The 26,301-nt window shown below is 50.4% G+C and overlaps 1 protein-coding gene across 2 annotated transcripts; it reads left to right on the top strand.

Moving 5' to 3' along the window:
- On the top strand, positions 1 to 25,581 carry VSX2 (visual system homeobox 2; the record flags this gene model as incomplete). 2 transcript variants are annotated; one of them, XM_084792132.1, is made up of 5 exons in its annotated part: positions 1 to 370; positions 1,631 to 1,715; positions 5,927 to 6,050; positions 22,341 to 22,521; positions 23,305 to 25,581. In XM_084792132.1, the coding sequence occupies 5 exons, from the start codon at positions 1 to 3 to the stop codon at positions 23,628 to 23,630; spliced, it is 1,086 nt and encodes a 361-aa protein (XP_084648258.1). In that variant the 3' UTR covers positions 23,631 to 25,581. The 2 variants fall into 2 exon arrangements, with proteins under 2 accessions (XP_084648258.1, XP_084648257.1); XM_084792131.1 differs by having other exon boundaries at positions 23,248 to 25,581.
- Between the last annotated feature and the right edge of the window lie 720 nt (positions 25,582 to 26,301).

Raw genomic sequence — 26,301 nt, 5'->3', positions numbered from 1 at the left:
ATGACGGGGAAAGCCGGGGAAGCGCTGAGCAAGCCCAAATCCGAGACAGTGGCCAAGAGTACTTCGGGGGGCGCCCCGGCCAGGTGCACAGGGTTCGGCATCCAGGAGATCCTAGGCTTGAACAAGGAGCCTCCCAGCTCCCACCCGCGGGCTGCCCTCGACGGCCTAGCCCCCGGGCATTTGCTAGCTGCGCGCTCGGTGCTCAGCCCGGCGGGAGTGGGCAGCATGGGGTTGCTGGGGCCCGGGGGGCTTCCCGGCTTCTACGCGCAGCCCACCTTCCTGGAAGTGCTGTCCGACCCTCAGAGCGTCCACTTGCAGCCACTAGGCAGAGCGTCCGGGCCGCTGGACACCAGCCAGACGGCCAGCTCCGGTAGGTGAGGGGCAAGGCTGTTCGCCTGCCACACGGCTTGGGAAAGTCGCAGCCCTGAGCCGTCGGCTCTCGCCTGCGGTCCGCGGCCTCCCCCGGGAAGAAAAGTTCGTGCAGGCCAAGGGATCTCAGCCTTGGCCTAAAGTCAGCCGGCCCCAGCCAGCGATACGGACCACGAGGGTTTTCAGATTAAGCTTGTCCGACCCCTACTCAGTTCCTGTGACCTAGTGTCTGGCCGAGCTCGATCGCATCTCTGGGTTGGGGCCCCAGTAGATGCTGGCTCCGGGTGGCTGAGTCCTTGTCGCAGCATCTCCTAGGGAACTAGCTGGAGGGCCCCAGCTCCACTGCCCCATCACGGCTTGGGCCTTGGGAGAGGATCTGTTTTCCTGAAGCCCGATACAGAAAAGACAGTCCGGCCCTGGCTCTTGCCCCTGTATCCAAAGTTGTTCCTTCCCTCCCCGCTTCTTCGTTCTAAACCCCTGTATTGCTCAGCTGAGGTTCGATTTCCTCCCCATACGAACTGGGAAAATAAAGCCACCACGGCAACCAAAGGGCAGTCATCAGATCCAACCTAGGCTGCACCAAGCATTGGATCGATCCCGATTTTTCTCTAGCTCAGGGACCCTGGATAAGCAAGCTTCCCTTCGCCCTCCCAGGGCCACTTTCCTAGCGGTGTGTTCAAACTCGCTGACTCTCAGTAGTTCCCCCAGGTTTTTCGTGCCATTGTTTATTATATATTAAATGTAGAGGGGCAACGAAAAGTGGTCCATCGCTGCCTTTCCGACCTCGAACAGAAAACCATCTTGTGGGTGCCAGGAAAGAGACAGCAAACCCGCAGTCTCCAGACCTTTTCAGAGCCCCTGCAACCAGGGTCAACTTTTGGATATGGGACTTGGGGTGCTTGTTGGGGGCAGGACAGAGCTCGGATCTGGGAGCATCGCCGAGGGGATTGGGGGATCCCTGCAACCTCAGAGCCTGCCTTATCTCCCACGTCCCCGCCTGGCAGCGCGCTCGGGCCTTTGCCTCTCTTGCAACGAAATTTGTTCAAAAAAATCTCTGGTTTTTCAGGAGCAGACCTGGGGAGGGTCAGCCTGGGCTTAGGGATGGGGTCGGTCGCCCGGGCGCGGGCACCGGAAGGCTTCGGTGGAGACCACAGGTCCGCGAGGCTCGCAGAGGCTGCAGAAGGTGGGATCCTCACCGTTTTTTGCAGCTCTGCGGAGCGCACTGCCCATTCCGCCTCCTGCCTCTCCGCTCGCTTTTCAGATTCCGAAGATGTTTCCTCTAGTGATCGAAAATTGTCCAAATCGGCTTTAAACCAGACCAAGAAACGCAAGAAGCGGCGACACAGGTAAGGGAGGAACGTTCCTTTCCTGTCCCCACTGCCAGCCTCCTGGTTCCGGGCCGGGTCACCCAGATCTTTGAAAATCGCCGATATGAGGGCCCCCGCGGCTGCACCAGGGCAAAGATACCTTCGTGGCTTGCCAGGAGCCTGCACAGGGGCCCTGGCACCCAGTGAGGGTGACTGAGTGTCAGCTGGAGCAGGAGCAGCCGCACCATTTTGGGCTTTTCTCCTTGTGCTGGAGAAAGGAAAGGCCCAGCTGTTCACCGACCGAGTCCGAGAGAGCCACACAGACCCCGTGGAGCGCAGATAGGCTGTCATCTCCGGCTGGAGCCAGATCTGTGCCCTTGGCCCTAGGAATCCGTTCCTCTTACACTGCCCCTGCCCTGTTAACTCTCCCCCAAAACTCCAGTGTCAGCTGCCGGGATGTCTCCACTCGTTTGTGCTACTGAAGGGGTTGCTACCTCAGTGAGCCTCAGTTTTCTAGTCTGGAAAATGGGGGAGGAACTGGCCTGTCTGGTTAAACCAGTCGAGACCGAAGTGGAGTGGACTGTATTTGTGTTCAGACTAGGGAGAGTTGGCCAGCTGCAGGGGACCCATGCATTCTTCTGGCCTCCTGGGGCACCACGTGCACATACTAGTAAACAGACACATACACATATTTTTAATGTTGGGGGGGGGCGGGGGAAGCCTTTAAATAGACTTTCCCTGTCCAAAGTTACAATTCAATGTGTTTGCCCTAAGAAGTATGCTCCTTCGCCCCTCCCTCTCACCGGGTGGTGGTTTAAACCAGTCATCCATTTCCGCGTCAAAACTAATCCGTTCCTAGTTTAAATCTTTGAGGAAAATTTTTAAGCAAAGAAAGGCAAAGAGGGACAAAAAAACTGAATTTCTGGGAGTGCTGTTCCTAGGTGCTGTCCTCAGCACCTCAGCAGGCCAGTTTCCCCTCTTTTCTCTCTGTCCCAAACCAAGTAGGGCTGCCAAGCGGACATTCCCCACTGCCCCGCACCCTAGCTTGTGGTCCCACCGCAACTTCTTTTCTCTCTCCGATTTGATCTCAGACTGGTCTCTCTGTCTCTGTCTCTCTCCGTCTCTGTCTCTGTCTCTGTCTGTCTGTCTGTCTGTCTGTCTCTCTCTGTCTCTCTGTCTCTCTCTCCCTCTCTCTCCCCTCGGGTGGGCTCCCCCCCCAAAGTCATAATTGAGCTCAGAACAGGTTCTGGCTTAAGGGAAGTCTCAGGGGGACCTCAGAGGGAATCAGCTCCAGAAAGTTGTCCCCGGACCACCCGGTACATCTCCATGGAGCAAGCGAACATCCCCAACCGCACATCACCCACACACACAATAGTAGCAAATATAAATTAAAAAACAAACAAACAACCTGAACTAAAGCAAGCAACTGCCTTTTGTGGGTTCCAGGGAATCTACTCAGGTCTCTAAGATTGCACTGAAAGCCCTTTTACCTGAGTATTTAGCCATTTTGCCAGACCAGTTTATTTTAAACGGAAAAAATTAATCCGCTCACTGGTCTATGCCTTCCCTAGCTAGGGCAAAGTCAACTGCGGTGAGGGTGCTCTGCTCCTGCCTTGGGGTGGGCGGCATCGAAAGCCCTGGAAAGAGCATCTCCCCCAAATCTGCTCCCTTAAAATCAGAACTGACCGCTCACTCACTGTGTGGTTCCTCCTTCATCTGCCACCTTTTCTGACAGAGAAACGGTTTGGGTTTTGGCAGGTTGGGGTGGGGTGGGGTGGGTGGGAAGAACAGTTACCAGCATCAGAGAACTAAGTAGCTATCCTGGTTTCTATCTATTTTTGCTGCATGAAGATGGCAGATAATTGAAAAAAAGAATGGTTACAGATTGCCCGCGTGGGGGGTGGGGGTAGAAAAACAAGACAAAACACATTTCCCTGAGCTTCTGTCGTTTGAGGATGCTGAGGCAGAGACCCTGGACTCCTGTGATGAGGAGAAAGCCAGGGCTTCTTTTTGCCTCCGGGAAATAAACCAGTTTCAGCAGGATTTAAGGGTAGATGGTGACCTGGCTTTGGGATTTTGCTCTTGGGGAGGGGGGGACTGCAGATCCTCTTGTAAGAGTTCCTGGGCTCTGCCTCAGCCAGGGGTAGAGTTTGGGTCCCTGGGTGGGGGAAGGGGACCCTCCTGAAGAATGCGTGGTGCTCAGTAGGAGGACCAGCTCTGAGGTAGGAAGAGGGGGAACATGGAGAATTTAGAGTTTGCTTCTTTTGTCCCTCCCACCCTCCCTCCCTTCTTTGCTTCCTTTTCTTGGATTTTAGTTTGTTTTGTCTTTCTTGCTTGCTGTGATGGTCCCACCCTATTCGCCAGTTCCAGTAGCGCAGAGCAGTTCCCGCCACATCTGATTTCTGATTCCTTTTTTTTTGGACGAGACTCTTTCCAAATTCAGGAAAGCCCCTGAGTAACACTAAATGACCTACAGTCAGCTCCCTTCTTGGGCTTTGGCCAGGCCATACTAACTACGTTCCTCAGTTTCCCAAATCTTAACAGGCACTTGCATATCTTGATTGTTTATTTTGATTATCTGCCCTAAGAACTTTCAGCAAGTGGCAAGAGAGAAATAGAGGGCAGGAGATCTTCAAAATCCTGAATAATTAACTTTTTTTTTCTTTCTTTTTTAGTTTGTTTACTTTGTTTTGAGACAGGCTCACTGTGTACTAGGATAAAAGGCATCACTACCATACCCAGCCTATGAATTAACTTTCTATGGACATAAAAATTCCACATATTGCCCTCAAGAGAGTGTACAAAATAGTTTAAAAATCAAACTAGCCATTTTCTATAAAGAGCACACGCTTCTTTCTCATACAACCTTTGTAATATCCCTGGAGATATTAAAGTCCATATTAGCACAAGAAATGAAGGTCACATGTGCACTTTTTCTGCGCACTGGGAAAAGGTGAGGACACAGCAGGGAGACACTCTTCTAACAAACAGGGTGCTGGGCCCAGGGTCCAAATCTCAGAGGATCAAGGAGGGACATGCCACGTTTTACAAGTTCTGTTTGTAGAAACTGAACCTGCCATCTTATTGATGAGGGTGTAAAATAAAGGTCAGGTAAATGCAAGGAATATGAAATCCAAGAAGAGAATTTGCATCTGTAAGTGGGTGGGTCCTACTTTACTTTAGAAGGTGGGTTAGGAAACCGGTAATGTTAAAGGCTTGTTATTTGCACATTTTCCTGGGGTGAGTTAATGTGGGTGGTTTTGTTTTCGTTTGTTCGCTTTTTTGTTTTGTTGGTGAAGTTTTTGTTGTTGCTATTGCTGTTTGTTTTCTTTTTCTTTTTTTTCTTTTCTTTTCTTTTCTTTTTTTTTTTTTTTTTTCTTTTTCTTTTTTTTTTGAGACAGGGTCTCTCTACCTAGGCTGTCCTGAAACTCACTATGTACCTCTGGCCTTGAACTCACAGAGATCCATCTGCTTCTGCCTTCCAAGGGATTAGAGGTTTTAATTAAAGGTTCACCAGTTCTTTAAATGAGTCATTATGAACGAGTCCAGGGGTAGGAGAGAAAATGGGACATCCTCACACACACCTGGCAACAGCTGAATCTGGGTGGCAGATCTGGGTGGTACAGAGAAAGGGTAGGTGGGGGGGGGGGGATGGAGGGACAGCATGTCACAGGCGTGTGTGACTCCAGTCTCACTAGACAAATGCTGAAACGGAAGCTACATTTAGCCTTTAAGGGTGGCAGAATCTTTACATTTGTCTGGGGGGGGCGGGTAAGACAGGAAGCAGATCCAGTGGCCAAAGCTTTATTCATTTGATGAGACCTCCTCTTTGGCTTGCAGGGGAGAAAGACTGACTTTCAATCTTCTAGAATTTTTCTTCTTAACAACCCCCCCCCCCCCGCAACCCCGTGTGTTTCCAGAAAGATTCTGAGTGACACATCACTGAAGTAGTGCTCACCACCAGGATAATATGGGACCTCTGCCCCCATAAAGAAGAGTCTGGAATGTGAATGTCTAGAATGTCATGTGGTGTGTGTGTATGTGTGTGTGTGTGTGTGTGTGTGTGTGTGTGAGAGAGAGAGAGAGAGAGAGAGAGAGAGAGAGAAAGAGAGAGAGAGAGAGAGAGAGACAGAAAGACAGAGAGAGACAGAGAGACGGGGATTATAACCAAGGCACAGGAGAGAAATAGTCTGTATTCTCCGAGGCAGGCACTTCCCCAGGGTTCTGAGTTCTGATCTTGCTCTCCTCAGGACAATCTTTACTTCCTATCAGCTGGAGGAGCTGGAGAAGGCATTCAACGAAGCTCACTACCCAGATGTCTATGCCCGGGAGATGCTGGCCATGAAAACGGAGCTGCCCGAAGACAGGATACAGGTAACCGCTGCTAGCCCTTTCCAGCCACCTGGAGACACCTCTATCCCTAAGGGCAGGTACTCCACCTCTCACGGCCTGTGCCCTTCCCTTGGAGGTGGAGTCATTTGCCAGTGACCCTATCGGTAAACAAACAAACAAACAAAACAGTTTATCTAAGTATTTAAGCCTATTAAGCTGACAGGTATTTGCTGAACACCCACCATGTAAGCGGGCTGTTGGAGGAGGACACACTGTACTGCTGGCTCTTCTAAACTGTAGGCTTCCTGTGCAGGGGGGTAAAGTTTAGTGGTGGAGTGCTTTGCCTAGCATGAGTGAGGTCTTCCAGTCTATTCCCAGCCACTGCAGCAACCAAACCAAACCCAGAACCTAAATGAACAAAAGCAGATGGTGGGCTTCCTGAGAACAACTTGTAGAGGCCATGAGGAGCTTGGTGATGAGCGAGAGAGCTGATTGGTGGGGGGGTGGGGGAGGTGCATCCTGAGCAGCCTGTTCTTAGCACATGGCTGTTCTAAGACCAGAGGTAGGAGCTGTGGGTGCCTGAGAAGTGGGAGCTGGCGTTTGCCCCTAACCCTGGTTGCCTTCCCCTCCTCATCTTTCCTCTCAATGAAGAAACATCGTTCCCTCCCTTTCTATTCCCCCCTCCCACATCCAGCTGTACCTCATGACTAGTTAGGTCTTTCTTTCTTTCTTTTTTTCTTCTTTTTCTTTTTTGTTTGTTTGGTTTTTCAAGACAGGGTCTCTCTGTGTAGCCTTGGCTGTCCTGGACTCACTTTGTAGACCAGGCTGGCCTCGAACTCACAGGGATCCGCTTACCTCCGCCTCCCGAGTGCTGGGATTAAAGGCGTGCGCCACCACGCCCTGCTTAAATAGCTGTTTCCACACAGTGCTTCCTCGTGGTTTTCCCTTCCTGGTACACATTCTGTGCCCTCTAGTGGGACTCGCCAAGCTTGTCTCCTCTCCTGGTTGGCATAACCAGACACTTTCCCAGGCTGGCATGCCCTCCTGTGGTAGCAATGGAGCTGAAACATCCTCCCCAGTCTAGAACCCACAGGATATAGGTGCATTGTGAGGCCAGAGAATTGAGTGGGACGGGGAGATTATTTCCAGAAACTCTGAGTCCAGTTAGATTTTAACCTCATATGGAAGTTGCTCTAGGATGGTCCAAAAGGTGGATTCCTGCTGCTACAGAGCAGGGGTGGAGGGGGTGGGTGGGGGGAGCAGGTCCGGAAGCAGAGGCTGCATTTCCTTCGTCACCCCTGGAGTCGCTTTCTGTCAGCAGGTGCTTGGTGGGGGAGCGCATCCCTGGTGTGCTAGAGAAGGAAGCAAAGGTTGTGAGTAGTTCAGCCTCTCTGACTGGAGAACGCCCGGAGGGTGGAAATAAGGCCAGGGGCTGGGTTTCCAAAAGCGATTTCCTTTCCCTAGGGGTTGATTTGGAATTTCAGCCTCGAGGCTTTAGACAGTGACACTAACAATAAGCTCAATTATTCATAAGCAAATTATGCTTGTCTACGGAGACCTGGGACCATGTATTCTCATCCAGTTGAGTTCTAGTCAGGGAATGATCTGGCTGTTGACTCTGAGGTGTTTGTGTGTGCGTGGAGGAAGGGCTGTACTGTAAGCCAAGGCCTGGTTTGTTCACTCATCTCCTCCTGGCCCTCGTTAGCCTGAAGTTGGCCATTGCCAACAGGGCCACATTTGTACTGCTTGTTAATGAGAAGGAGCCTCTGTCTCTCTTCGTTATGCTGGCTAATCTCTGTTTAGCTGATGTGAGGAAGGGAGGGCTGTCGGGAGCTGGGACCTCCGCTCTGACTGCGCTGCAAAAGCCCCAGAAGCCCCATGGTGGACTTTAGTAAGTCATCTGGAGGTTGTCTATAGGGAGGCGTTGGAAGTGACCATAACCAGCAATGGTTATGGGGCGGAAAGTAGAAAGCATATGGCTCCAGGACTGTGCGGGCTGACTATGTGTGCAGGCTGACCATGGGTGCGGGCTGACTATGTGTGCAGGATGACTATGTGTGAGGGCTGACGATGGGTGGGTGGATATAGGACAGATGAGGGCAAAGTCTTGCCTATCTTCCAGGCACCATATAGCTAAGTGCTGCCCCCTGTAGGTGTTGGTGAGTGATTAAGTGGTCCTGCCCACCTCCCCCCCCCCAGGCCTGAAGAGGCTTGAGAAAGGTCTTGGTGTGTATTGGTAACAATTTCAGGTATTTCAGAGAAGTGTTCACATGCCAAGGGTGTATATTGGCAAGGCAAGATGAGGTAGTAGCTGGTGACACTGATTCCAGAGCCAGACTCCTGGTTTCAAAGCCTGGTGTCTCCTCCCAGAGCCTCCTTGTACTCATGGGATTAGGATGGACCTCGCCCCATGTGAGGATGCACAGGCTGCATGTGAGAGTGGTCCCCACCCCATGTGCAGATGCAACAGGCTGCGTGTGAATAGAGTTCAGAGCAGTGATGGACTCGTGTCCCGTACTCAGTCAGCTGCGCTCTCCTGACAAGTGGCAGAGTAGAGACCACTTACCTCCTTTAGAACTGTGGAAATGGAACTCAATAGCTAGTGCATGGAAGACTGAAAGATGGGAGACCGGAAACTGGGTCTGTGCTCGAAGCCCACCTTTCCGCCTCGGACTTTCTGGGTTTGAGGAAGCTGAGCCCAAATCAGGAAGAACAAAGGTGGTTAGAAGCCAGGAATAGGGTCTGGGCAGGCGGATTAGATGGATGGAGTGTAACTCTACCACCATCCTTTGCCTGTGTCGACACTGGGTCAACAGTGTGCTGTGTGAGTGTGTGTGTGTGTGTGTGTGTGTGTGTGTGTGTGTGTGTGTGCGCGCACGCGCGCGGTTGGGGCGTAGGTGGTGGTGTGGGGCGAACTCATCCTTTTGCATACTTGGCCAGCACCAGGCCAAGAGCGAGCGGCCACACATCAGGACTACCTGCCTTCACCAGGCTTTAAGCTGCCGTCTCTGGGATGGGAGTGCAGGCCAACTACACTTTAGCTGTCCTAAGTAGGCAGTTGAAAAGCTTCATCCCTGTTCACCCAAGCCAAGTAACCTCCTGGTAGAGATGAGCCTCCCGCCTAAGGTCTAATGACCCACAGCACGCACACAAAAGCTAGGCACACCTACTTCCGTCTTTGTTTCACTGCCAGCAAGTCACAGGCTGAGCTTCTGGTGACTCATTTGTAAAAATAACAATATTTTTCCAAACTCCTAACTTGCTAAAAAGTACTGTGATTTGGGGCATTTACTATGTACTCACCACTGCCCTAGACAGCAGGTACCTTTCATGCCTTGTGGAATTTCACGGTTCAGCACCAGACGTAAGAGACCAGGGTTCGAGCCCAGTTTAACTGTTATCCCATGAGATGAAACAACAGTATCTATACAAACTGTTACACTCAGGGCAAATGGCAGTGACAGTGGGCCAGGCCTTACTGGACAGCCCTGAGCTGGCAATGGAGTGGTATGGTGCATTCTGGGAAAGAAGAGATGCTAAGTCACCACAGTAGATTTGGCCACACATGGTTCGTCTTATGTATGGAATTTAGGATGTACGTCTGGAAGTCTCCTCTAGATGTCAGTCCTGAGGAACAGGAAATGGATTTCCACACTAATTTTATTTTTTCTGAGGATGCTGGCTCCTAGAACTGTAGGAGGGGGCTATCTATGTCCATGGTTTGGCTTGGGGTTCGGTTCTGTTTTGTTTTCGGTTCTAGGGAAACTAGGGCCGTACCAGTGTTTGGCAAGCATTCTGCTACTGAGCCACACATCCTCCCAGCCGTACATTTTCTTTTTAGATTTGTATTTTACTTTATTTTATAAGTTTATCAACTATGTGCATGATACTTATGGAGGACTGAAGGCGGTGTTAGATCCCCTGGAACTGGAGATACAGACAGTTGTGAGCCACCATGAGGGTGCTGGGCACTGGACCTGGGTCCTCTACGAGAGCAGCAAGTGCCCTTAGCCACTGAGCCATCTTCCACCCCTCACCCCTTGGCCCTCTTTTAAAATATATCTTTTTTTTTCTATTTTAAAATTTAATTTTTATTTTCAACTTTCGTGTGTGTTTGAGTGTGCTCATGGTAGAGATGCATGTGGGGGTGTGGTACATAGGCTGAGACCTACTCCCAGGGACCAGAAGGGATGCTACGTGTCCCACCCTGCCACTCCATGTCTTATTTCCCTGAGACGGGGTCTTTCCCTGAATTTAGAGCTAGGCTGGCAACCAGCGAGCCTCAGTCACCCTCCTACTTCAGCCTCCCAAGTGCTAGGATTATAGGCAAGAGCTGCACCAGGTCTGTTTCTTTTTCTTTTCTTTTCTTTCTTTTTTTCTTTTTTTAAACTTTTAAATTCTTTTTTGATTTTTCGAGACAGGGTTTCTCTGTGTAGTCTTGGCTTTCCTGGACTCACTTTGTATGCCAGGCTGGTCTCTTTTCTTTTTTCTTCTTCCTTTTTTTGGGGGGCCCGGGGAGCGGGGGAGGGAAGAGTTGAGGCAAGATTTCTCTGTGTAATCCTGGCTGTCCTGGAACTCCCTCTGTAGGTAGACCAGGCTAGCCTTGAACTCGTGGACACCCACCCGTCTCATTCATCTGTTTATTTATTGTGTGTATGGGTGTTTTGCCTGTATGTGAGTCTGTATGCAGTGTCCTTGGAGGCATCAGATCCCCCCCTGGGGTTGGAGTTACAGTTACAGATAGCTGTGAGCTACCATGTGGTACTGAGGATCGAACCGGGGTCTTCTGGGAAAGTAGCCGCCACCCTTAACCACTGAGCTACCTCTCCAGGTTCCTTCTGTTTCCTAACAAAAGATACCCTTGTCAGAAAAAAAGCAAATGCGTAAAGTGAATCATACACTGACATGTTGCCTTTAGCATCTTTAGTGTGTGAGGAAAGTTAGGTATGGGTTATCTGGTTAGCGTTATTACACTTTGGCATTTCTGTTTTCTTTTTATCTTGGGACCAGCTCTTGCTACGTAGCCCTAGCTGGCCTGGGACTTGGTGTCCCTTTGTTTCACCTCCTAAGTGCTGGGATTTTAAAGATGTATCACCATACCCAGCTGCCACCTAAGACTTTTAACACTCCTTTGACTGGAAGCCACTTTAAAACAGGCACAGTTGAAGCTAAGCATGGTGGCACATCTGTGGTGCCAGCGTTTGGAAGGCTAGGGGAACTAGAGTTCCCTTGCAGCCTAGATTCCATTCTCAGTGCTAGCCTTGAAGACAGTGAGGCTGTTCATGCTGCCCCCAAAGCTCTAGTCTAGAAATTCAAAGATATTGTCCTGGTTGGACAGGCTTTGTAGGCTCCTGGCTTAGTATGCTTATTAGCTTCTCAGGGCAACTTCGTTTTTTGTTTTTTGTTTTTGTTTTTGTTGTTCAAGACAGGGTTTCTCTGTTTTGGTTAGCCTTGGCTGTCCTGGACTCACTTTGTAGACCAGGCTGGCCTCGAACTCACAGAGATCCGCCTGTCTCTGCCTCCCAAGTGCTGAGATTCAAGGCGTGGATTTATTTACTTTATGTATAGGAATGTTTTGACCTCATGTATGTCTGTGCACCGTGCATGCCTGGTGTCCTCGGAGGTGTGAAGGGAGTCAGAACTGGAGTTGCAGATGGTTGGGAGCCACCATGTGGGCGCTGGGAACTGAACCCAGGTTCTCTGCAAGAACAACACATGCCCTTAACTTCTGAGCCATGGAGCCAGTTCCTTATTTGTGATTTTTACAGTGCTGGGGGTTGAACCCATTGCCTTGTGTATTCACAGACAAACCTTTAGAATACCCTTGTGGCATTCTTACGCCCATCGATGCAGATTCAACTGGTCTGCAGTAGAGCCTGGTACTACAGGTTGTTGCTTCTGCGTGCAGATGGGGTAAAAACATCAACTCTCGGGCTTAGGATATGGTTGACAGCAAGTTGACAGGAGTGGAAGAAAATGTAGTTTGGGGTGACAAAGGTGGAGAGAAAAGAAAATCACTTGTCATGGTACCCAAGGATGCTGCATGCAGACATCCAGAAATGTGGGTAGAGCTGCCCCCTAGTGGGTGTCAGGGACCATGACAATCTTGATTTTTGGCTGGAGTGGGGGTAGGGGAGGTGGGTTTGGGTTTGGTTTTTTTGAGACAGAGTTTCTCTGTGTAGCCTTGGCTGCCCTGGACTCACTTTGTAGACCAGGCTGGCCTTGTATTCACAGAGATACACTGCTTCTGCCTCCTGAGTGCTGGGATTACAGGCGTGCGCCACCACACCTGGCAGGACAATCTTGATCTTTGAGCCTTAAACTGGATGGGATGGAAAAAGGCCATCCATGGATACATACCACATCTCAAAAGGCAAATGATGGATAGATAGACAGACAGATAGATGATAGAGAGATAGATGATAGATAGATAGACAGAAAAATAGATGATAGATAAATAGAGAAACAGATAGATGGATAGATGATAGACAGAGTGATAGATGATAGATTGATAGATGATAGACAGATAGACAGACAGACAGACAGATAGATAGATGTGTGGTGCTACACACCTTAATTCCAGAGCTCAGAGAAGAGGCAAGTGGATCTCTAGGAGTTCCACGCCAGCCTGCTCTATGTAGAAAGTTTTAGGTTGGGGGCTGGAGAAATGCATCAGTGGTTAAGAGCACTGACTGCTCTTCAGAGGACCCGGGTTCAATTCCTAGCACCCACATGGCAGCTTACAACTGCCTGTAACTCCAAGATCTGACACTCTCACACAGATATAAATGCAGGCAAAACACAAATGCACATTAAGTAAAAATAAATTATTTTTAGAAAAAGAAAGTTTCAGGTCAGCCATGGGGCTAAAAAAGAAAAGAAAAGAAGAAAGCCAACACACCTTTAATCCCAGCACTTGGGAAGCAGAGGCAGGTGGATCTATGAGATTGAGGCCAACCTGGTCTAAAGACCAAGTTCCAGGACAGCCAGGCCTACACAGAGAAACCCTGCTTGTTTTTTGAGAAATAAAAACAAACAAACAAACAGAAACTAAAAGTTCAAGGATGGTCTAGGTTGGGACCCTATCTCAAAATAAATCACACACACACACACACACACACACACACACAGGAATGCACACACACACACACACACACACACACACACACACACACACAGGAATGCATGCACACACACATTCATGCATACACACATGCTGAGTAGAATGTTAGATCATGTCTGAAGTGGTCACAAGTTCGTCACTTCTAATCAGAGAAGAGGAAGAGAGGATGGGTGAGTGTGACTGAAAGGCAGAGGTAAAGGCAGCTTTCCAGCCTAGACGGGAGACAGCTGGGTGTGGTGGTCCATGGCTACAAGCCAGGCGCTTGGAGGCTGAGGCTAGAAGACAAGAGTTTAAAGCCTTGGGTTGGAAATGTTGCTCAGCTGGCAGAGTGCTTGACTAATTTGCACAGGCCTACGTTCAGTCTCCAACTTGACCAGGCCTTGGATTTTGTGACTGTAATCCTAGCCCTGGGTAGGCAAAGGCAGGATAGTCAGAAGTTCAAGGTTATCTTCAGCTGCATCAAGAGTTTGAGATCATCCAGGGATGACATGAGACCTGGTCTCAAGCAACAATAAAAATCAGCCATGAGCCTGGAGACTTGGCTCAGCAGTCAAGAGCACTTGCTGCTAGCCAGCAGGTGGTGGCACACACCTTTCTCGCCAGCACTCAGGAGGCAGAGGTATGAGAGAGAGGGGGGGGGGGGCGGGGGGAAGAGAGAGAGTGTGTGTGTTCTAGGACGGCCAGGGCTACACAGAGAAACCCTGTCTCAAAAACCAAACCAAGCCAAACCAAAGAACACTTGCTGCCTTTTCAGAGGACCTTGGTTTGGTTCAGAGGACCCAGGTTCAGTTCGGAGCACCTACATGGTGACTCCTAACTGCCTGTTATTCCAGTTTCCGGGGATCTGACTTACTCTTCTGGAATCTTCTGACCTTAAAGGGCATATCACATACTTGCATTTCGGGGACTCACAGGTACACATAAAATAAAAACATAATAATAAATCTTAAAACACAAAGCAGAATTATTTGAAGTCAACCTGAGCTACATAGCAAAAACATGCTTCAAAACACAAAAACAAAAACACTGCATACTGTGGTAGCTCATGCCTTTAATTGCAACAGCTGGTGTCTAGAGACAGAACAGTTCAACAGTTCAAGGTTACCCTCAGCTACCTAAGGCGGTCAAGGCCAACTTGGGCTACCAGAGTCTTATCTAAAACAAAAAGGGTAGGTTTTGCTGGGGACTCCAAACTTGGGAGCTATTTGTGTCACATTGGGACCCTTGACTGGCTCTCTGTGAGGCAGGTCCTCACTGGACCAGGCTTCTATGATAGAAAGGCCACATTTTTTACAAAGAGGAATATCAGGAAACCGAGAGAGGCCTCCAGGGAATCTTTGTTTGTTTGTTTGTTTGTTTTGGTTTTTCGAGACAGGGTTTCTCTGTGTAACCTTGGCTGTCCTGGACTCACTTTGTAGACCAGGCTGGCCTCGAACTCACAGCGATCCGCCTGCCTCTGCCTCCCGAGTGCTGGGATTAAAGGCGTGCGCCACCACCACGCCTGGCTTCCTTCTAGTTCTTGCTACAGGCCAGGCATCCCCCACAAGCTCACCAGTAGGTGGGAACAGAGAGCAGCTAAGACGCCTGAAGTTCTCAGAGTCGAGGAGGGGAGGAGACGAGTTGGCCTCAGCGGCAGCCACAGACAAAGAAGCAATCTCCGATGTGTCTGAACCAGCTCTGGTCAGGACAGACATTGAGGCTTTGCTGGCATTTGAGCCTGGACTATGTTGGAAATGTAGAGTTTCAACACGATGTGCTTGGATCTTCAGATGACAAGAAGGGAAACCAGAGGGCTGGAGAGATGGCTCAGTGGGTAAGAGCCCTGTCTGCTCTTCCAAAGCTCCTGAGTTCAGTTCCTAGCAGCTGCATGATGGCTCACAATCACCTATACTGATATCTGGTGCCCTCTACTGGCGTGCAAGCTCACATGCAGGCAAAACACTGTATAAATAAATCTTAAAAAGAGGAAGAAGAGAAACTAGAAGCCGCAAGGCTGTAGTGGTAGCAGGCAGATGTCTGAGTTTGAGGTCAGCTTGGTCTACAGAGCGAGTTTGAGGACAGCCAAGCCTACACAGAGAATCCATGTCTGGAAAACAACAATGGAGGGGGGGATAGGGAGGGAGGGAGCGAGGGAGGGAGGGAGGGAGGGAGGGAGCGAGGCTGTGGTATTAAAACACGAAAGCCCAGCCAGGGAGATGGCTCAGCAGTTAAGAGCATTTGCTTTTGCCAGGAGGCCTGGGTTCAATGCCCACATCAGATAGCTCTCAGCCACCAGCCCCTGTGTGGGGCAGGCAGATTGAAGCCTGCAGTGAGTTAACCCTTGCCTTCTGCCTTCTATTGCACTCGCTGTCCTCTGAAGTCCAGCTTTGCTAAAGGACAAGTGTAGGAGGCCAGAGGGACCGGTAACGCCATTGATTAACCCGCCCTTTAGGTAGACCGGCATTGATTTTCTGTGTGTCTCCTTTGAAGTAATAATAGCTAGCAATTATTGAGCACCATCTGTATGACAAGCACTGATTTTAGGCACTTTCACTTATTTCATTTAATCTTCAAAGATTAAATGTGCCTGCCCTGCAGCGTAGGCACAGTTGTCCTTCACTATCGGAGGGGGTCGGTTCGAGCCTTTCTCCTCAGGAGTTGCCTAAGTCCCTTATATAAAGTGACAGAGGTGGAGACGTAGTTTAATGGCAGAGCACCCGCCTAGTATGTGTAAGTCTCTGGCTTCTATCATTACCATGGCAAAAAAAAAAAAAAGCATAGAATTTGTACATAACATAAACATCCTCGTGCATGCTTTAAATCATCTGTTAATTACAATACCTAATTGATGTAAATTCTATGTGTGTATGCATATATGTAACAACTACTTAGTTGTTACACTATGTTACTTTGGGACTAATGGTGCACACACACACACAAGCATCTGTAGGACTAGGAAGACAGCTCAGTGGGTAAAGTGTTGGCTGTGCAAGTAAGTCTGAGGACCTGAGTTCTGGTCCCCAGCACTTGTGTAAAAAGCCAGATGTGGTGGCATGCACCCATGATCCTAGTTTTGAGAGGTGGAAACTGGGGGATTGTACAGTTCACTGGCCAACCAGTGTAAACAAGCAGTGGGCTCCAGGTTCAGTGACAGACCCTGTGTCAAAAAATAAGGTGCTAGAAAAAGGCACATGACATCAACCTCCTGGCCTGTCACATGTGCATACATGGGAGCTTGCATACACACACACATGCACACACACATACACACACACACACACACACACACACACACACACACACACACACACACACGCACGCGCGTATCTATACATGTTTGTTCATGGTTGTTGAGCCCACTGTCATGGATACAGATGGCCAGTTGCTTTTTTTTTTTTTTTTTGGTCTAAAGAACCTCAGATCACACAGCACTTTCTAGTTCCAATTGCTTTTGGCTGAAGTCAAATGTAGTTTTTTTTTTAAGATTTATTTATTTATGTATATGAGCATTATATTTGCATATATGCACACATGACAGGAAAGGACATCAGATCCCGAGATGTCCCATGATGGTTGTGAACCACCATGTGGGTGTTGGGAATTGAACTCAGAACCTCTGGAAGAACAGCCAGTGCTCTTAACCTCTGAGCCATCTCTCTAGCCCAAATACAGTGATTTTAAAAAAAAAAGATTTTAAATTAACTTATGTGCTTGGGTGTTTCACCTTCTTGTATGTCTGTGCACCACATGTGGGCCTGGTGCCAACAGAGGCCAGAAGAGGGCTCTAGCATGCCTGGGAATGAGGTTACAGACAGTCGTGAGTCACCATGTGGGTGTTGGGAATGGAACCTGGGTCCCCTGGAACAGCAGGCACATCCCCAGCCACACGTGGAGTGACTTTTAAGCTCCGTGCACATGCTGGTAGCTTCCATCAAGACTAGAGGGGAGGAGCTATGGGAACGGCTCACCAATCACCTGTCTGCCTTCTTCCGAGGCGGCTGTTGTTCTGATGCCAGCCGCCCTAAAACAAAATCGTTTTGGCCCTCCAGGTTTCCTCCATAAATTGGAGGCGCATCTGGTCTTCATGGAGAGCCAGGCATTACAGAAACTCATAATTGAGGTCCCGGGTTTGAGGCACCAGCTGGTGCATGCTCCCCTGGGAGAGTGTCATGGGAAGAGCTGGCCTTCACACCAGCAGCTCATTTGCCAGAGACGAACCAGAAAAGGGGGTTCTGTTTATGGGCCCAGAACAGATCTACAAGCCTGTACCCCTTTAGTTCCTACAATGTCATTCCTACCTCGCAGACCTGCCACATCTGCAGCACCCCTGGAATTCCTCAACCATCTTGGAGGATACACCTTCCATGGACAGCAGGCAGGGCCTTCTGGCATTTTCACAATCCACAATGTCTTCTCCAGAATCCCTAAATCCAAACTGCCCTGGAAATGGCAAGGTCTTTAATCGTTTCAGCATCAAAACTCACTTGGTGTCAAAAGCAGACCAGACCTTGCACAGTTCATGTGTGTCTCTTAGTGTGGGTGTGTGGGCTGCAGAAACTGAGGTTGGCGGAGGTTATTACCAGGTGCTCCTGGGGTAGAGTGGCATAAACCGTGATATGAGTATTCTTACTTCCTTCCTTCTTGATTTTTGAGGCAAGCTCTCATTTGGCCCTGGCTGGTCTTAAACTTTTTATGTAGCCAAGGATGGCCTCGAACTCCTCACCTTTCAAGCTCTACCACCCAAATGCTGGGACTACAGCCTCCATGACTGGCTACATATACTTTCTTCAAAGATCTGTCTCTCTCTCTCTCTCTCTCTCTCTCTCTCTCTCTCTCTCTCTCTCTCTCTCTCTCCCTGTCTGTCTTGTGTGTGTGTGTGTGTGTGTGTGTGTGTGTGTGTGTGTGTGTGTGTGTATTGGTGCCTGCGTAGGCAACAAACGAGCATTGGACACCTCTGGAGCTGGAGTTACAGTAGGTTGTGAGCCACCATGTGGGTGCTGAGAATTCAGGTCCTCTGAGGGAGCATCGCATGCTCTTAACTGACCAGCCATCTCAGCAGCATTCAGGGAGGCAGAGGCAGGTGGATCTCTGTGAGTTCGAGGCCAGCCAGGTCTACTGAGATAGCTCCAGGGCAGCCAGGGCTACACACACAGAAACCCTGTCTGGAAAAACCAAACCAAACAACCCCCCCCCCAAAAAAACCCCAAAACACTACTAGCAATTCCTCCAGCCCATACTATACTTTCTAAAATCCTAGATGCCCTCTGGCTGCAGGGGTTCTGCCTAAGGAATTGTGGGTTCCTGCTGACAGGACAGGTCATCCATCTCCTGGCGGAGGGGCATGTGTCTGGTCCCATCTAGTCTACATTGCCTTGTCGGGGGGGGGGGGGGGGGAAGGCTGAGGAACTCAGAAGTCACTTAAATTTGTGTCCTTTTAGATTTTTGTCTCTGGGGCTAGAAAGACGGCTCAATGATTAAGAGTACTGTCTGCTCATCCAGAGGTCCTGAGTTCAATTCCCAGCAACCACGCGGTGGCTCACAACCATCTGTAATGTGATCTGGTGCCCTCTTCTGGCCTGCAGGTGTACGTGCAGGTAGAGCACTCATACATAAGATAGATCTTGACTCTGTTGGGAGAAAGTAGTTTTAAACAAATGGGTATTTTGTAGAGGGGGACCAAAGTGTTAGTAGGAGGGCCGTGGGACAAGACCAGACCTAGACAAGGCGAGCCCAGATGGAGCAGACAGTGGGCCAGGCACCCTGGGGAACAGGGTGTTTAGGAGGACCTAAACACAGAGTGAGGCCAGGGCAGGACAAGCAGGCCATCTTCGTGGCTCATAACTCTGTTTCACAGAGGACAGCCATCTAGTGGTCATCACTTTATAAATAAACTCTATTTTCCTGGGGCTTTCCCAAAGCCTTGGGGTACAAGGAGGAGGTCTTGTGTCTTTGCTTCCGGACTCCCCAGATCGAAACAGGGAACTGCAGATTCCAACAGTGATGTGTGGCACAAAGGCGGCTCTCTGTCAGGTGTTCCCACCCAGGGAAGGTCCAGTGATGGCTGTCTAATGCTTTTGGTCACTGTGTGCCTGGGGAGAATCATGGATTCTGAGGCAGTGATGTTCTTTTTTTTTTTTTTCCCTCCTTCAAGACAGGGTTTCTCTGTGTAGCTCTGGCTGTCCTGGACTCACGGTTCGAGGGAGCCTCTGCCTCTCAAGTGCTGGGATTAAAGGCATGTGCCACCACACTCGGCTGACGGTCCTATTTATTTATTTATTTACTTATTTATTTATTTATTTATAAACAGTCTCACTATGTAACCATGGCTGGCCTGGAACTCACCAAGCACACCAGGCTGGCCTCGATTTCACAGCAATCCACTAGCTTTTCTCCCCCATATTGGGATTAAAGGCATGTGCCACTGCACCCCTTTCCTATCTTTAGAGGCTCCTGGTTACTTGCAAAGAAAGAGATCCCCAAACATGACTTAATTTAAAGATGTTGTCAAAGGTGCGGTCTTTCCCAACAAGGACAGATCATCCCCTAACTGGCTGGGTAGCGCCAGGGCGCCCCCTGCTGGGTGTGGCCAGCCCTACTCCAGACTATGGCTGCCAAGGAACTATCAGTGCTCATTGCGCCATCTCGTGGCGATTGCGGGAAGCGCCAGCGAGCGCGGCCTCGGGAGGCCCGCATGCCAGCCTTGGCTCCTGGGTGCCCAGGCAGCAAAGGGTTAAGCTGTCAGCGGCGCGAAGTTAAACAGGTGTCAAAGGCGCCCCATATATCTGCAGATTGAAATCAAATTCTTTGCCGTATAAAAAGATAAATTACCCAGGCGCTGCCGCGCGTCCCACTCATCACGCCAGCACCAGACGGCAAGCAATTTTTTTTTTTAATGTGCTAACGACCTAATCAAGCAATCAAGTCGGAGAAGATTGCAGAGTGACCGGGGCAGCCATCTGCCGGCGAGCCCCGCATTCATTTCCGCGCCCCCGCACCGGGCGGGGGCCGGGGAGGGAGCTGCCGAGGGGAAGAGGGGAAAAAATCCTAAACAAATTAACACCCAATTTTCCCCGTCTAATTAGTTAAATGAGAAGTGTTTGGGGTCCCCGGGGGAGGGGGAGCAGCTCGCGGTGAGGTGATCGCTGCCTCCCCAGCATTAATTAGTACGGGTCAATGCCGTGGCTCCCGGGAGAGAAGCCGCTTTAATTTCCCGTGATATTTCAGTGCCTGAGGCCCATCGATTCAAACTGAAATTAACTTATTTTTCAATCAGCCCAGGGCTGCCCCTGGGGGTGACTCTTCTTTTGCCGCCTCCTGAATAGGGCTGGAGCAATTTTTCATCAAAAGCTGATACCTTGGCGATCCAGGGCGGGGGAGGGGCCCTCAGGGAAGGGCGGGGGCGCCAGAGGCGAGAGTGGGTGGAAAGCGCCCAGGAAACTGGTTTTCTGTTTCTAGCATCTTACCCTGCTGTAAAGATGGGATCAGAAGCGCCCGGGGCCTTCCAGGCCCACCAGTTTCCCTGAGGGCATTAGCCTTCTTTGGGGACAAGGCTGAGGAAACTCGGCTCTGTCCCCAGCTGGTCTCAGGAAAGCTGTTTGGAGCGAGAGAGACTAAGACATCTGGTCCTCTGAACAGGCCCCCCCCCCTTGCATGGATTTCCTCCTGGAAGCTGCAGAGACATTTGAGGATGTAGTAGCTCAGTGACAGAATGCCCGTGTAGCGTAGACAAGTCCCTGGGTTCCATCTCCAGAACTGCAGATGATGACAGTGATGGTGATGATGACGATGACAACGGTAATGATGATGGTGATGATGAAGCTGCAGCAGCTTGCAGACACCCCCAGTGTCCTTCAGACTCAGTCCATACGAAGCAACTCAGGGCTAGATGCGCAGTCTCTAAGACGTCACCACCTACCAAGCTCTACTCCTAGGTCCCTACTCTTCCCTGCCCTAGCTCTCTAGAGAATTTTATGCTCCTTACCTGACCCAGGACTGTCACCCGCCTCTCCAGAATTCCATTCAAAGTTAGGCCTGGAATGGAAGGCAGCAAAGTATGTGGGGGGTGGGGGGGCTATGATGGCTCAGCTGGGAGAGGTCAGGACAGTGTGGCAGAGGAGTGTTCAAGGAGAGTCTGCTACCTGCAAGGGGTACCTCCAAGTGCACCCACTGTTCCGGACTCCACACACACACACTCTCTCTCTCTCTCTCTCTCTCTCTCTCTCTCTCTCTCTCTCTCTCTCTCTCTCTCTCTTGTGCTCTTCCTGGACTGTGGCAAAGAACAGAGCCGGAGAATTTTATTTTTATTTTTATTTTTTTATTTTTTTTCGTTTTTTGAAACAGGGTTTTTCTGTGTAGCCTTGGCTGTCCTGGACTCACTTTGTAGACCTGGCTGGCCTCGAACTCACAGAGATCCGCCTGCCTATGCCTCCTGAGTGCTGGGATTAAAGGTATGCGCCACCATACCCGGCTTAAAAAAAATCTTATTTCATTTTATGTGTGTGGGTGTTTCGCCTGTGTGTATGTCTGTGCACTTCGTGTGTGTCTGGTATCTGCAGAGGCCAGAAGGGATCCCCAGAGCCCCGGAGCTGGACTTGCAGAAGGTTGTGAACTCCCTTGGGTATTGGGAATCAAACCTGGGTCTTCTGAAAGAGGACCAGTGTTCCTAACCGCTGAGCTCTCTCTCTCTCCAGCCCCCTGGAATTTGTCCTTTTGCAAACCAGAGGGTCTGTTACAAGGCATTGGCTGTGGGGATGGATAGCTATGAACATGGCCCAACACAAAATTGTAAACTTCGTTAGAACATGATACAGTTTGGGCCATTTATTTATTCGGTGTCAAGAGGCAGGACACACCTGTGCACTGAAGGCGTGAGCACCTGCAAGACCCTCCTCACTTTCACGGGCATCTCAGCTGCAAACTGAGAACCATACTGCATGCTGCCCACCTGCAGAGCCTTGTCTGAAAGTACCCCTAGTCTATCTCCCTAGAACAGCTTTCATGTAAAACAACAAACGGACCCATTTTGCCCATGGTAGTCTCAGGTCTGGGTGCCGCCGTCACTCCGAGCACCCTCTGGGTCTGAGATACTTCAGGGAATCACTCCGTGGGGGCGGGGGGGGGGGCGGTAGGGGAGCTGAGTTCAGAACCCCCTCCGAGGCAGACACATGGGGAAGGGCCTTGGGGCTGGAGTTTCTCAGAGCACAACGCTGACCGTCTATCTGCACTGCCAGGTGTGGTTCCAAAACCGCAGAGCCAAGTGGAGGAAAAGGGAGAAGTGTTGGGGCCGGAGCAGCGTCATGGCTGAGTACGGGCTCTACGGGGCCATGGTGCGACACTCCATCCCCCTGCCTGAGTCCATCCTCAAATCTGCCAAGGATGGCGTCATGGATTCCTGTGCTCCGTGGCTACTGGGTAAGACTGGGGACCCTGCCCCTGTGGTGAGGAGAGCGGACACCCTGAGGGAGGGAAGGGAACACTGGGTAAAGAGACCTGGGCCATAGCGACCCAGTGGCAGAGAGCTCCTCCAGACAGGCCACCCTGTCTTTCTGCCGACGTCCTCTGCACTTAACTACTGAGTGTCAAGACTCCCATTTAAGAGTCACTGGCTTCTTTTGTCCTGTGAGGGGGATTTGGCCTTTGCCGTCCTATCTCCCTGACCGAGAGATGGCCTTATAGTTAAATGAAACAATCCCCTTTGTGGGTTGAGAGTGGGGACTCCTATGTCCCTTTGGCCACCTTTCAAACTTTGCCCAAGATTTTCTTTGCCACAAACCTCCCCACCTGCCAAACCCCCTCCCCTGCCATCCAGGCTGATGAGAACAGCATCAGTTTATCCAGGGGCCCTAAGGCCTGGGAATCCTATGGCAGGGGGGGATAGGGAGGTGCCCTGAAAGTACAGGACAGGTTGCAGGGGTTGGGGGAATGCAAGCCCAAGGGTTTGATATAGGGAACTCTGCTGCAAGGCCTGGTTCCCAACTGTTGGCCTGAAATTTTACCCTCACCCCCCACCCTGCCTCCACCAGGCACCCTCCCACCCCCTGTGACCCTGGTCCAGTTGTGGGGCTTGACTGTAGTGTATGAAGAAAGGCTTCCTGCTCCTCCTTAATTCTGGCCTCTCTCTATCTTTGCTGTTTTCAGTTCAAGATGGCTTTCCCAGGCGCTTTTCTAAACCCGAATACCAACAATTCTTTTTAGGGATGCACAAAAAGTCGCTGGAGGCCGCAGCAGAGTCAGGAAGGAAGCCGGAGGTGGAGCGCCCGGCCCTGCCCAAGCTCGACAAGACAGAGCAAGAGGAACGGGCCCCGGATGCCCAGGCAGCCATCTCCCAGGAGGAACTCAGAGAGAACAGTATTGCAGTTCTCCGAGCCAAAGCTCAGGAGCACAGCACCAAGGTTCTGGGGACTGTGTCAGGGCCTGACAGCCTCGCCAGGAACGCTGAGAAGCCAGAAGAGGAGGAAGCCGTGGAGGAAGACCGGCCGGTGGAGATGCTCAGCCCACCGCAGCTAGAGGACATGGCTTAGGTCAAGGGATGCTGGCCCTGGAACCCCGAGACAGTGCTCCTCTCAGGGCCTGTGGAGCTGGGGATTCTCTCTGAGGCAAGGTCAGGCCAGGCTTCTGCCACTTTCCCTACATCCCAGGCCCTCAGTTACCCTGTCAACTCTAGGCATAGGCCACTTCTGGCCATAGCTTCAGACCATGCTGAGACATCTGGACCTACTCCCAACTTCCCTGCCTCTGAAGTCTTCTTGCTACCCCCAACATTGAGGCCCTGCTACTCCGACCATGGGTGACTGTTGGCTGTCCGAATCTACCCTTATTCTCTGCTCTCTAGAGCCTTCCTTCCCAGCTCATGCCCCCCCCCCCTTGTGGACTCCAGCAGCCTGTGGCTGTAAGCCCACAGCCTGGCACAGCTGTGACTTGGATTGAGGACCTGCACACCGGCTCTGGTGTCCTGAGCACCCCAGGACTCAGCAGGCCCGTTCCCTCCCCACCTGGTCCTTCTCGCAGACCTGGACCTTGGGTCCTGCTGTGTGCATACAGTCCTCTGCTGGCCCATGTGGAACCTCTGCATTCTCACCCTTACCCACTGATGGCCAGGTCCAAGAAGACTACACAGGGCCAGTCTGAGACTGAGTCCTTCCCCAACCCTGTCTCCCGCCGTGCTGTAGAGCATCCTCAAGCCTTTTCCACCCAGCCTGCCCTATAGGTTCCTCTTGCGCAGAGGTAGGCAATACCACATGTGTCAATGTATAGGCCCTGTACCATGAGGGAGGGGCCACTTCTCAAACTGTACCGTGGTTCACTGTACTGCTGGGGAGCCCCAAATTCCTTCCCAAAGCTCTTGGGCCCCAGGGTCTGTGTTTCTGAAGCATTTTGATGCTTCTGCCTATGACTTCAACTTGCTGTTTAAGGCTTCCATCCCCTAGAGCTTCATGTAGCCCCATGGTTCTCAACCGTCCTCACGCTGTGCCCCTTTAATACAACTAGCTCCTCATGTTGTGGTGACCCCCAGCCATAAAATTATTCATTGCTACTTCATAACTGTAACTTTGCTACTGTTATGAATCGTAATGTACATATCTGAGATGCAGGAGATCTGATACGCGATCCCCCAGAGGGCTTGTGACTCACAGGTTGAGAACCGTTTATAGTAGCCTATTGGTTCACATGTGCCTGCTTTGGAGAAACCTGGTGCAGCTTGGAAGCCACAGGCATGACCTCACCTTGACCTAGGCATTCCTAAAAGGCCAAGCCTAAAGCGGGCCTGTGCATATATACACACCATATATATGTGTACACACACACACACACACACACACACACACACACACACACACGTAATCAAGGATGTATGACAAGGAAGGTACAGAGGAAAACTCAAAGGAAAACAAGGCTGGTGCTTAGTGGAAAACCTACACTAAGCTACAGGCACTCACAGCTCCATGCTGGCTGTATGCCCAGAGCATGTCCATAGATACGGAGCCGTGTTGGACTGAGGGACTTCTGCCTGCAAGAGGAGCGGAGCTGCCCATACTGACGGTCTCTTTGCAGAGGCCCCTCCCACCTGCTTTTATACTTGTAATGGGGGTACAGAGCCTTAAGGAGTCCTTTGCCCCTGGATTTCCAGGCCAACCACAAGACCCCTTCATTCTGTGAAGTGAGGTACCCCCACTCCCTTTTGCCGGGACTGCTTCCCAAGAGAGGCCTGAAGACAGCCAGTTGCGGTTCTAAATCTGTTTTGACAGCTCATTTCTTCTTCATTCTGTTTGTAGAACCCTCCCGCTTTTCCAAGTTCTTGTCTTCTTCCGGGTTGAGATACAAGCTCTAGTCCTGGTGTGTAAATAATGCACATAGCGTGAGAAGGGAGAAACTGGATACGATGGTGTTTGAAACACTGGGCTGCCGTAACTTTTAGGTATTCAAAGCATACTTTCTGTGCTGTTTTCTGTTAAGACACAAGCAAGAATAAAATTCATGCAAAGACTGCTGGAAATGGACCAGGAGCCCTCTCTAGGTGGAGTCAGTTGCTTGTGCGTCGTGTGTGGATAGGTGACATAAAAAGTAAATCTACAAAGATTTTTAGGTCCAAACTAGGTTCCCTCTTCCAAAGTTACTCCAGACTTTGGCCAGGCATGGTGGCACACGCTTTTAATCCAGGCATTGGGAGGCAGAGGCAGGAGGATCTCTGTGAGTTCTAGGCCAGTTTAGCTTACATGGTGAGTTCCAGGACAGCCAAGGCTACATAGAGAGACACTGTTTCAAAACAAAACCAAAACAAAACAGCTTACTCCAAGCTAGGCATAGTGGTACACACCTTTAATCCCAGCACTTGGGAGGCAGAGGCAGGAGGATCGCTGTGAGTTTGAAGCCAGTCTGGTCTACGAAGAGAGTTCCAGGACAGCTAGGGCTATTACACAGAGAAACCCTGTCTCAGAAAAACAAACAAACAAAAAACAAAACAAAACCAAATTACACCAGACTTCAATGAATAACTGGCTTGTCTGTTTATGTTCATACCATATTTGAGTGACATTTGTCACTGTATTGTGGGACTATTCTCTATTGCAAGCCTAATTTACATCTCCTGGGCTTATAATCCCCCTGCTATTCCCCACAGAGAAATGAAGAATCTTTCCTCTCTGGCACTTTCTTTCTACTCAAGCCAATCTCTCTGGAGACTCCCACAGCTGT

Source organism: Acomys minous (assembly GCF_964271855.1).
Source record: "Acomys minous genome assembly, chromosome: 8".
In the NCBI taxonomy this organism is placed as follows: domain Eukaryota; kingdom Metazoa; phylum Chordata; class Mammalia; order Rodentia; family Muridae; genus Acomys; species Acomys minous.
This window is presented reverse-complemented; position numbering and strand designations above follow the sequence as displayed.